At 37.4% G+C, this 11,325-nt stretch overlaps 1 protein-coding gene across 1 annotated transcript in view; it reads right to left on the bottom strand.

Annotated features, from left to right (window-relative positions):
* Positions 1-6,780: 6,780 nt before the first annotated feature.
* LOC122478369 (ankyrin repeat domain-containing protein 26-like) overlaps positions 6,781-11,325 on the bottom strand; it is a 50,814-nt gene continuing 46,269 nt past the window's right edge. The window contains exons 17-18 of the mRNA XM_043572008.1: positions 8,417-8,462; positions 6,781-7,023 (exon numbers count right to left, since the gene is read on the bottom strand). Of these exons, the coding sequence (XP_043427943.1) occupies positions 7,004-7,023; positions 8,417-8,462 (66 nt within the window). The 3' untranslated portion in view covers positions 6,781-7,003. The remainder of the gene's footprint in view (positions 7,024-8,416; positions 8,463-11,325) is intronic.

Below are 11,325 nucleotides of genomic sequence, written 5' to 3'. Positions count from 1 at the left end.
TCTTGTTGAGAATATTTGCATCCATGTTCCTCAGGGAAAGTTGTCTATAGTTCTCCTTTGTAGTGGGGTCTCTGACTGGTTTTGGAATCAAGGTAATGCTGGCTTCATAGAAAGAGTTTGCAAGTTTTCCTTCCATTTCTATCTTTTGGAACAGTTTCAAGAGAATAGGTGCTAACTCTTCCTTATATGTTTGGTAGAAATCCCCCCTGGAAAGCCATCTGGCCCTGGACTCTTGTTTTTTGGCAGATTTTTGATTACTAATTCGATGTCCTTACTGGTTATGGGTCTGTTCAAATTTTCTATTTCTTCCTGTTTCAGTGTTGGTAGTGTATATGTTTCTAGGAATTTGTCCATTTCTTCCAGATGACCCATTTTATTGGCATATAATTGCTCATACTATTCTCTTATTATTGTTTTTATTTCTGCTGTGTTGGTTGTGATCTCTCCTCTTTCATTCTTGATTTTACTTATTTCGGTCCTTTCCTTTTTTCTTCTTTGACCAGACTGGCTAGTGGTTTATCAATTTTGTTAATTCTTTCAAGGCACCAGACTCTGGCTTGATTGATCTGTTCTACTGGTATTTTTCTGTTTTTTGTTTGTTTGTTTGTTTGTTTCGATAGCATTAATTTCTGCTGTAATCTTTATTATTTCCTGCCTTCTGCTGGTTTGGGTTTTATTTGCTGTTCTTTTTCCAGCTCCTTAAGGCGTAAGGTTAGGTTGTGTATCTGAGATCTTTCTTCCTTCTTTAGGAAGGCCTGGATTGCTATATATTTTCCTCTTATAACCGACTTTGTTGTGTCCCAGTGGTTTGGGGTTGTGGTGTTATCCCTTTCATTGACATCCATATATTTTTCCATTTCCTCTTTAACTGCTTGGTTGGCCCATTCATTCTTTAGTAGGATGTTCTTCAGTCTCCAAGTATGTGTTACCTTTCCCAATATTTTCTTGTAGTTGATTTCGAGTTTCATAGTGTTGTGGTCTGAAAATATGCACGGTATGATCTCAATCTTTTTGTACTTACTTAGGGCTGATTTATGTCCCAGTATATGGTCTATTCTGGAGAACGTTCCATGTGCACTGGAGAAGAAAGTATATTCTGCTGGTTTAGGATGAAATGTTCTGAATATATCTGTTAAGTCCATCTGGTCCAGTGTGTCATTCAAAGCCATTGTTCCCTTGTTTTTTTTTTTTTTTTTTTATTAGATGATCTGTCCATTGCTGTGAGTGGGGTGTTGAAGTCTCCTACTATTATGGTATTACTATCGACGACTTTGTTTATGTTTGTGATTAATGGATTTACATATTTGGGTGCTGTCACATTTGGCGCATAAATATTTACAATTGTTAGGTCTTCTTGGTGGATAGACACCTGGATTATGACATAATGCCCTTCTGCATCCCTTGATGCAGTCTTTATTTTAAAGTCTAGATTGTCTGATATAAGTATGGCTATTCTACCTTTCTTTGGTTGACCATTAGCATGATAGATGGTTCTCCATCCCCTTATTTTCAATCTGAAGGTGTCTTTAGGTCTAAACTAGGTCTCCTGTAAACAGCATATAGATGGACCTTGTTTTCTTATCCATTCTGTTACCCTATGCCTTTTGATTGGAGCATTGAGGCCACTGACATGTAGAGTGAGTACTGAAAGATATGAATTTATTGCCATTATGATGCTTGTACACTTGGAGTTTCTGGTGGTGATCTCTGCTTTCTAATCTTTGTTGCTTTTGGTATATATATATATATATATATATATATATATATATATATATATATATACATATATATATATGTATATGTGTGTGTGTATATATATATATTTGTTCAACTTTTCTTCCCTCAGAAAGTCCCCCTTAAAATTTCTTGCAGGGCTGGTGTAGTGGTCACAAATTCCTTTAATTTTTGTTTGTCTGGGAAACTTTTTCTGTCTCCTATTTTGAGTGACAGCCTTGCTGGATAATGAATTCTTGGCTGCATTTATTTTTTTATTTTATTTATTTAATGTTTATTTATTTTTGACAGAGAGAGAGAGACAGAGACAGTGAGACAGAGCATGAGCAGAGGAGGGGCAGAGAGAGAGGGAGACACTGAATCTGAAGCAGGCTCCAGGCTCTGAGCTGTCAGAGCCCGGCATGGGGCTTGAACTCACATACCGCAATATCATGACGAGAGCCAAAATCGGACGCCTAACCAACTGAGCCACCCAGGCGCCTCTGCATATTTTTCTGATTCAGCACACTGAATATATCCCGCCACTGCTTTTGGCCTGTCAAGTTTCTGTGGATAGGTCTGCTGCAAACCTGATCTCTCTTCCCTTTTAGGTCAGGGAACTTTTTTTTTTTTTTCCCTTGCTGCTTTCATGATTCTCTCCTTGCCTGAGTACTTTGTGAATTTGACTATGATATGCCTTGTTGATGGTTGGTTTTTGCTGAATCTAATGGGGGGTCCTCTGTGCTTCCTGGATTTTGATCTCTGTGTCTTTCCTCAGGATTCGTAAATGTTTTCCGCTATGATTTGCTCACATAACCCTAATACACCTATATCTCTCTCTTCCACTTCTGGGGCCCCTATGATTCTGCTGTTGTTCCTTTTTAATGAGTCACTGGTTTCTCTAATGCTTAAGTCGTGCTCTTTTGCCTTAATCTCCCTCTTTTTTTTCTGCTTCGTTATTCTCTATAAGTTTGTCCTCTATATCGCGGATTCTCTGTTCTGCCTTGTCCATCCTTGCTGCCACTGCATCCATCCGTGATTGCAGCTCAGTTATAGTATCTTTAATTTCTTTCTGGCTACTTTTTACTTCTTTTATCTCTGCAGAAAGGGATTCTAATCTATTTTCGACCCCAGCTAATATTCTTATTATTGTGATTTTAAATTCTGGTTCAGACATCTTGCTTGTATCTGTGTTGGTGAAATCCCTGGCTGTCGTTTCTTCATGCTCTTTCTTTTGGAGTAAATTTCTGCTGAATTCTGTGGTTCAGGTTGTGCAGATTGTTGTGTTACTCCTCCGATCAGTGTTCTAGGTGTGTAGGATGGTTTCATGTTGGCCTGGCTGTATTTCATGGATGAGAGACACACACAAAACGTCCATGCTCTTCCGCCATCTTGGCCCCACCCCCCATTCACAAATATTTTAAAAACTTATCTCAGGGTACCTGGGTAGCTCAGTCGGTTAAGCATCCAACTTAAGCTCAGGTCATGATCTCACAGTATGTGTGTTTAAGCACCATGTGGGGTTCTCATTGGGCTCGCCACTGTCAGCGCAGAGTTTGCTTCAGATCCTGTCTCCCTCTCTCTCTGACCCTCCCCTGCTGACTTGCTTGGTCTCTCTCAAAAATAAACAGTTAAAAAAATTATCTCAATAGGGGCGCCTGGGTGGCACAGTCGGTTAAGCGTCCGACTTCAGCCAGGTCACTATCTCGCGGTCCGTGAGTTCGAGCCCCGCATCGGGCTCTGGGCTGATGGCTCAGAGCCTGGAGCCTGTTTCCGATTCTGTGTCTCCCTCTCTCTCTGCCCCTCCCCCGTTCATGCTCTGTCTCTCTCTGTCCCAAAAATAAATAAACGTTGAAAAAAAAATTTTTTTAAATTATCTCAATAGATGTGAAATAAACATCTTTTCACATTCAATATTCATTCATGACAGAACTTAGAAAACTAGTATTATAAGGGAACTTCCTTAATATACTTGTAGCAGAAAGACCCTAAGTGACCCCATAATATCTGCCCTTGAGTATTGTCACCTTTTCTTTATAATTATGTTAAGATCTGTGACTTGACTCTAGCTTTTAGAATATGGCACATGTAAAGGAATGTTGCAGACATTATTCAGTTAATTCAGAGTCAATCAAAAGAGGATCATGCTAGGCAAACCTGATCTAATCATGTGAATACACTTCAAGGGGGACTGAGCCTTCTCTGAAGTGACATTCTCCTTGCTGGCCTCCTAAACTAGGCGGCCGTATTGAGGAAGTCTACGTGGCCAAGAACAAGGAACAGCCTTGCTCTAGGCTGAATATTTGTGTCCCCACTCACCCAAATTCATGTGTTAACTCTTAATGTTCAACGTGATAGTATTTAGAAGTGGGGGATTTGGGAAATGATGAAGTCACGAAGGTGGAGCCCTCATGAATGGGATTAGTGCCCTTATAAAGGAGGGCTGTGAGAGCTTCCTTGGCCCTGCACCAAGCAGGAAGACCAGCGTCCATGAACCAGGAAGCAGGCCGTCGCTGTACACTGAATCTGCCAGTGCCTTCATTTTGGACTTCCCAGCCTCCAGAAGGGTGAAAAATAAAACTTTCTTTTTATAAGCCTATGGTATTTTGTTAGAGCAGCCCAAAAGCACTAAGACAAGTGTCTGGGAACGCTTAGGACCTAAGCCTCCAACTAGCCAATTAGCAAAGGGCTGTGGAAATGAGTCCAGTCATACAGTCACAAGGAAATTCTCTTAAAAACAAACTCAATGGGCTTGGAAGCAGATTCTTCCCCGTTGAAGTGCCCAAATGGGGAAGCACAGTCTAGGGGACACCTTGGCTACAGCCTTGTGAGAACCTGAACAAAGGACTCAGCTAAGCCATTGCTTAGCTTCTGACCCATAAAAATGTGAGATCAATGCGTGGGGCTTTAAGACACTGTGTTGATGGTGATCTGTTGTAAACGGCAAGAGCAAACTAAGAGACTAATAAAAGACATCCACTTTTAAAAACCCCACTATCTACATAGTTACAGAAAACTACTTTTACATGTTGCAATTTCAAGAAGACATGAACGCTCACTATCCTCACATTTACTCAACGTCATTCTTGTAGTAGGAAAGAAAAAAAAAATGAAAGGTCTAGGAATTGGGAAAAAAATGCCACTATTTATAGATTATATGTCACTGCATGTACCAAATCCAAAAGAATCTGCAGACAAAACACTCGAGTAAGAAACAATATATTGTGGGGAATAAGCTTAGATAATTAAAAGACTAGTTCTTTGGAAAAATCAGTATAAGAAATTTCTTTCCTTACAAACTGTTGGCCGATTCGATGCAATTCCAATGAGAAACGGCTTTGGAGAGCTTGCCAAGTTGATTATAAAAGACCTGTAGAGCCCTTCCTTCCTTTCCTCTTTATCATCCCCGATATTTTAGTTCCCAGTCCTAGAAACAGAGGCATGGAGTTGTGGGGGTCCAGAGTGAGGTGTTGGAGCTTAGAATGGGGAAGGCATTACGTGTAGGACAGTCACCCTGCACAGTGTTGGAGCTCAAGTGAGAGCATCCCCGAAAGGTGAATGGTATAGAATAATGAAGTATCACAGACTGAACAGGGTAGGGAGGCATCTGCACAGGGGAAGAATAGCCCAGCATGGGTTTTCAGAACCTGCAGGGGGGCAAATCATCTGCAGAAGAGGTGGCCTGGCACAGGGTGTCTGAGAAAGGAGATATTTTACATGTCTCAAAGTACTTCCCCATAAAATAATAATTGGAAAGTGGAAAGTTAACATTCCAGGCGAGAAACCTGGCAGATACTACCTCCGGTGGCCAACATTAACATCATCAGTATGGGGACAATTCAAAATTGTAGGTCACATGATAGGATGCGAAGAGTAGGTTGTAGTGATACTCTTGCTCAACAGGTATGGTCTGAATTTTACCATAAGGAAACCTAAGAAAAATCCACATTGAAAGACATTCCACGTTACTGGAATTTAGTCGTCAAAAGGTTAAAAGTCTTGAAAGTCAAGGAAAAACAAAGGAACTGTTCTAGAGTGAAAGAGACTAAGACATACAACTGAATTCAATACATGGCTCTGAACAGGACCTTCCTTGGTATAACGTATACTACAGATAAGTGACCAAACGTAAAAAGAATTATGAGGAATAAATGATAGAATTATACTGAACATTTGAACAAAAGAGTTTTAATGGGTGCACTGACTACACACAGATTTTTTTTTTCAGTACTGGAAATGTATTTTCTTTCATAATTTTCTTCATGGTATTTTTTTCTGTAGCTTACTTTATTTAAGAATAGAGTATGATATATATATATACACAAAAGATTATTGGTAGTAGTAGTGGTTAAGTCTTTGGGGGTCAAAAGTTGTTCATGGCTTTTTGACTGTGGGGGGCGGGGTCAGAGCCCTTAACACCATTGTTTAAGAGTCGAGTGTATTAGAGTTCATGTTCTTATTGTGAAGGTTGTATGGTAGTTATGTGGAATGTACTGACTTGTAGGATTTAAATGCTACAGGAATCAGGCATCCCATTAGCAATTTACTTGCAAATGGCTCTGGGGCGGGGGGGGGGAGTTCTTTTTCTTTTTCCTCTCTAATTTTTCTTTTCTCTAACTTTGTTTCTAAAAAGCAATTCGAAAATTAATTAATTAATTAATTAAAAAGTGAAAAGCCTTAGGCAAATCTTATTTCTCCATGTGGAAAGAGCTACAAATCAGTGTTTACAATTAAAATTATAGATAGGTTCTATGGCACTCTAAAAAAATTGTAATACGTATAAACATTGGCAATAGCCATAGCAGGAATACATCTAAATAATGTCTAAATCTTTAGGCCCACATATAGTCATAAAAATTGGAAAATACAAAAAGCCATCCATGAACACTACTGAAGTGTTAATGACAACTTGGTTGTTTGGGTGCTGTTCAAACCGCTGTTAGTGGAGCAGTCTGATGTATGTAAAACCCTCTAGTGCTGGTTTCCACGTACAAAATGTGCTTAAAAGTTAATGAGTTTCCAAAAAACATAGTTTAAAATATTATAAAGATTTTCATTACACACATATGATACAAAAACATTTTCCTTTAATCAAGACTTTGCCATAGTAGTGTGTTCAATTGGGAAACAATGAACATGTTTGGTAAGAATCCAGTAAATTTTTTCTATTTATTATTCAAATCATATAATTTCTGTTCAAAATCTGTACATATTCTCGTGACGCTTTCCATACTGGATCTTGATTTAGAATTGAATCATCAGTAGATACTAAAGGATTTCTACAGGATCCTCATTCAAATTTGGTAGCATCTGAAAAGGAAAAGAAAGAATTATCTTCTTTCTCCAAAATAATTTTCACTACAACTGATGAAAAAAAAAAGAAGAAGAAAAGAAAAGAAAAGAAAAAGAAAAGAAAAGAAAAAGAAAAAAACAAAGTTGTGGCCTTTATGAGGGTTAAGAAAAATGAAAAATACCTACGTACAACTGCAATATGAAACCCAAGGTTAGTATTAAATATATTTTGCTCAGGGTTGCACACTGAACTAATTGCTATTGTGGATAAATGTCAGAGTTTCTGGTTTCTTCATTACAAGGTGAAATTACAAGATGAGGACACAGTCCACCCTGAACAATCATAAACTATAAACGGAAACATCAAACAGGCATTTCCAAACAGAGCCAAGTATACAGATGTAAGTGACAGGTATAAAACACAGCACTACTGGAACATATGGAAGGGACATCCCAGTTTTGTGTCAATATTGTCTGTTCTTTGGTGAAGGTGATATGTCAGCTGATACCTGAAGGACAAGGAAAAAGTATGCTAGGTAGAGGGAAGAAGCACATACAAAGAGCTAGAAGTGAGGAAGAACACTCGTGCAATTATGGGTAGTTTAGTTTGACAAGGTGCTAGAGCAAAGCAGCAGAGTAGGGCAAAGAGTGAGAGACAAGGCTGAATGATCTGGCAAGAAGCAAACTGATTTGGGTGTTTTCATTCCATGCTAAGGAACTTGAAGTTTTACCCAAGGGCAAAAGCAATGACAAAATCAATGAGTGATGATTGAAACCCATTACCTGTCAATGACAGCTATATGACCTCTAATTACTTAACCAAGCATTACTAAGACGACTTTGGCATTTTGGGTCTTCTATCACTAGCAGAAACAACAATTTGATAAAGCACACCTTTTCTGAGACTTGTGCAGGTTGACAGTTCCATAGGGATGGCACCAGTGAAGGAAGATTGTCGCCAGAAATAATAACAGATATATAGACTTAGGGAGATTGAAAAAACTTCTTTCACGTTAATTTATTTTTGAGAGAGAGGCAAACCACAAGCGGGCAGGGGCACAGAGAGAGGGAGACACAGAATCTGAAGCAGGCTCCAGGCTCCGAGCTTTCAGCACAGAGCCCTCTGTGGGGCCTGAACCCACCTGAGCTGAAATCAGTCGCCCAACCGACTGAACCACCTGCTTGCCCCTAGACTTGTGGGAGATTTTAAAAGAGCTATGACACATGAGGACTAAATGAGGAAGAAGTGTGTTCTTCATTATGCTCATGCTTTTACATTTTTTATTAGAGATGTACAAAAAATTGTGAATGTAGTATCTATTATCCAAACAATGGAAAGGGATGCCATTTACTATTTATAGTTTGTTTCAGAAATCAATGATATCTAACTTCATACATTTTGGCAACATACCTTCTTCTAGTGCTCTGGTTATTCTTTCCTCCAACTCCTGCCGCATCTGAAATAAGCCAAATATTTAGAATGTGTAAGGTAAACAAAAGACATGGTAGGGATTATATATAGCTTAGGACATGTGGTCTTGAAATAATACTTGTAGAGATGAAACCAAAGTTAGGGATTGCTTAAACAGAAAAACTATCACATGAATAAAAGAAATTCCTACCTATTTTATTTTAGTTTTAGATAACGGAGAACAGATACATACATACACGCGCACACACACACACACACACATATATATGTATACATATATATACATATATACGTGTGTGTGTATACGTATATATAATATGTGTATGTTATATATATAATATATTTAGTGTATTATATTAATATATAATATGTGTACATTATATATATATATTATGCTATTTATGTGAGTCTGATAAAAAGCACAATTAATATTGATCTATTGAACATGTATAATCTCTGAAACGTGATGTTGGATCTTACTGGGACAAAAAAGTTTAAACAAGAATCATATTGTATGCTGAATTATTACCTGGAAATGATTAGAAATACTGCCATTTATGAAAGTTTAATCAGTTTTTTACCTTAATAAGTTGTTCCTTAAAGTGGGCTTTCCATTTTTTCACTTGTAGAAAAACAAAATTTGAAGGAATGCTTTTTGCTGTTAATTTTTCAGGACTGACTCTTAAATACATATAAAATGAAGAGAGTGGGACTGTCTTACTGTCATGTGGAAATTCTACTGGCAAAAATTGAGTAAAAATGTTTTGCCATCTGTATTATGACTAAAACACTTATTTCCTTTCATATCCACACAAAGATTTCAGAAAATCTCTTTGAAGAAAGGAAAAATAGGGGGTTCCAACAGTTTCCAAACTTAGCTTCTGATTTATAACTTTCTCCATTAGCGATAAGGAAAACAATATACAATTTTCAATTGTAACTTTGTTTCCTTTCTCCAAATTAGGACCAAGTTTTGAAACACTTGACTTATTAAAGTTATGGTTATCCACTTATGAAATGTGTATGAATATTTCCAACTACAGGTGACCCATGAATAACGCAGGGGTGGGGTACAGTCAAAAACCTGTATATAATTTTTCATCCCCCCAAAACTTAATTACTAATAGTCTACTCTTGACCGTAAGCCTTACCGGTAAAATAAACAGTCGATTCATACATGTTTTGTACAGTAGAATAAGCTAGGGCAAAAAATGACATTGAGAAAAACGGAAGGAAGAGGAAATACACTTAGAGTACTGTAGAGTATCCAAAAATAATCCATGTGTAAGTAAAGTAGACCCACACAGTTCAAAACCATGTTGGTCAAAGGTCAACTGTATATTACAACTGTTCCTGTCTAGAATGTACTTATTTAGATCTTTCTTAGACAAGGTAGCCTCTCCCTGAATGCCCCAAACGAGCTCCAAAGTAGTGTACAGGACATAATCAACACTGTGGTGATAAGGATTCCAATGTCTTTACAAATTTAGGTGTGAGGACAAATGTTTTGGCTGACATGCTTCCCAATATTTTCAGAGACTGTTTTCCCTAATACCTTTTTTTTAATTGAAGTATAGTTGGCATACAATGTTACACTAGTTTTTCAGTATACAAATTCAGATTGGACAATGGGATACACTATGCTATGCTTGCTACCGTACATGTAGTTACCCTCTGTCACCATACAACATTAATACAATATTATTGACGACATTCCATATGCTGTATTCTTCATTCCTGTGACTTATTTACTTTACAACTGGAATTTGTACCTCTTACTCCCCTTCATCTATTTTGCCCATACCTCTCTACCCACCGCACCTCTAGCAACCACCAATTTGTCCTCTGTAGTTATGATTCTGTTTGTTCACTTGTTTTGTTTTTTTTATATTCCACATGTAAGTGAAATCAGATGTTATTTATTTGTCTTTCTGCGATTTATTTCACCTCGCATAATACCCTCTACGTCTATCAATGTTGTCACAAATGGCAAGATCTCATTCTTTTTGATAGCTGAGCTATATTTCATTGTATACATATTACACATTGTCTTTATCCGTTCATCTCTCCATGGACACTTAGTTTGCTTCCCTATTTTGGTTATCGCAAACAATATTTCCATAAACATAGGGATGCATACAGCTTTTCAAATTAGTGTTTTCATTTTCTTTGGGTAAATACGCAGCAGTGGAATTAATGAATATCTATTTTTAAGTTTTTGAGGAACCATAACACTTTTTTGACAATAGCATTATATTCAGGCCTTATAAAATGAATGGGACAACATGACTATACCAGACTTATAAAACTAATTACTCAATACCAGATGATGGGGGAAGGCTGTATTCAAACAATTTTATATTACCATTAATAAATACGATATAAGATATAAACCACGTTTTTTATATGACGTGACTTAAGGAGCTACCAAGGTAATGTTGCATCTTTTCCCCAAAAGCTCTTTTCCTAAATATTTACCTCTGTGACCTTTATGTTTATATCTAGGTAAAAACTGTGTTTCGATAGTGAAAATAGCTTTCAAGTCCATGAATAAGAACACATGTGTACTTTTGTGTATGCCTTTCCATTGATCAGAAATATAAGAGGGTGAGAAAATTATACACAGAATAACTATATCTCAGCAAATTTTAATTCAAAGAACATTTTTAAAGGATTTTTAATTAGAAGGATTTTCCCATTAACTGTTAACATACAAATATGGCCCATAGAAATCTAAGGTTCGGTTGGGGACACTGCAGGATTGAGGGACAAGGAAGTCACAGGCGTAGTCTCCATCTCTCCTTTAGTTAGACAGCTCTACTTCTCTCTGTTTTACACAATACAGTTTAATGCAAAAAAAAAAAAACTACGTTCTATTGTTTGAAAAA

The sequence above is a fragment of the Prionailurus bengalensis genome, unplaced genomic scaffold (genome assembly GCF_016509475.1).
Source record: "Prionailurus bengalensis isolate Pbe53 unplaced genomic scaffold, Fcat_Pben_1.1_paternal_pri Un_scaffold_55, whole genome shotgun sequence".
Taxonomy (NCBI): Eukaryota; Metazoa; Chordata; class Mammalia; order Carnivora; family Felidae; genus Prionailurus; species Prionailurus bengalensis.
The sequence above is the reverse complement of the archived record's forward strand: the minus strand, read 5'-3'. Positions and strand labels throughout refer to the sequence as shown.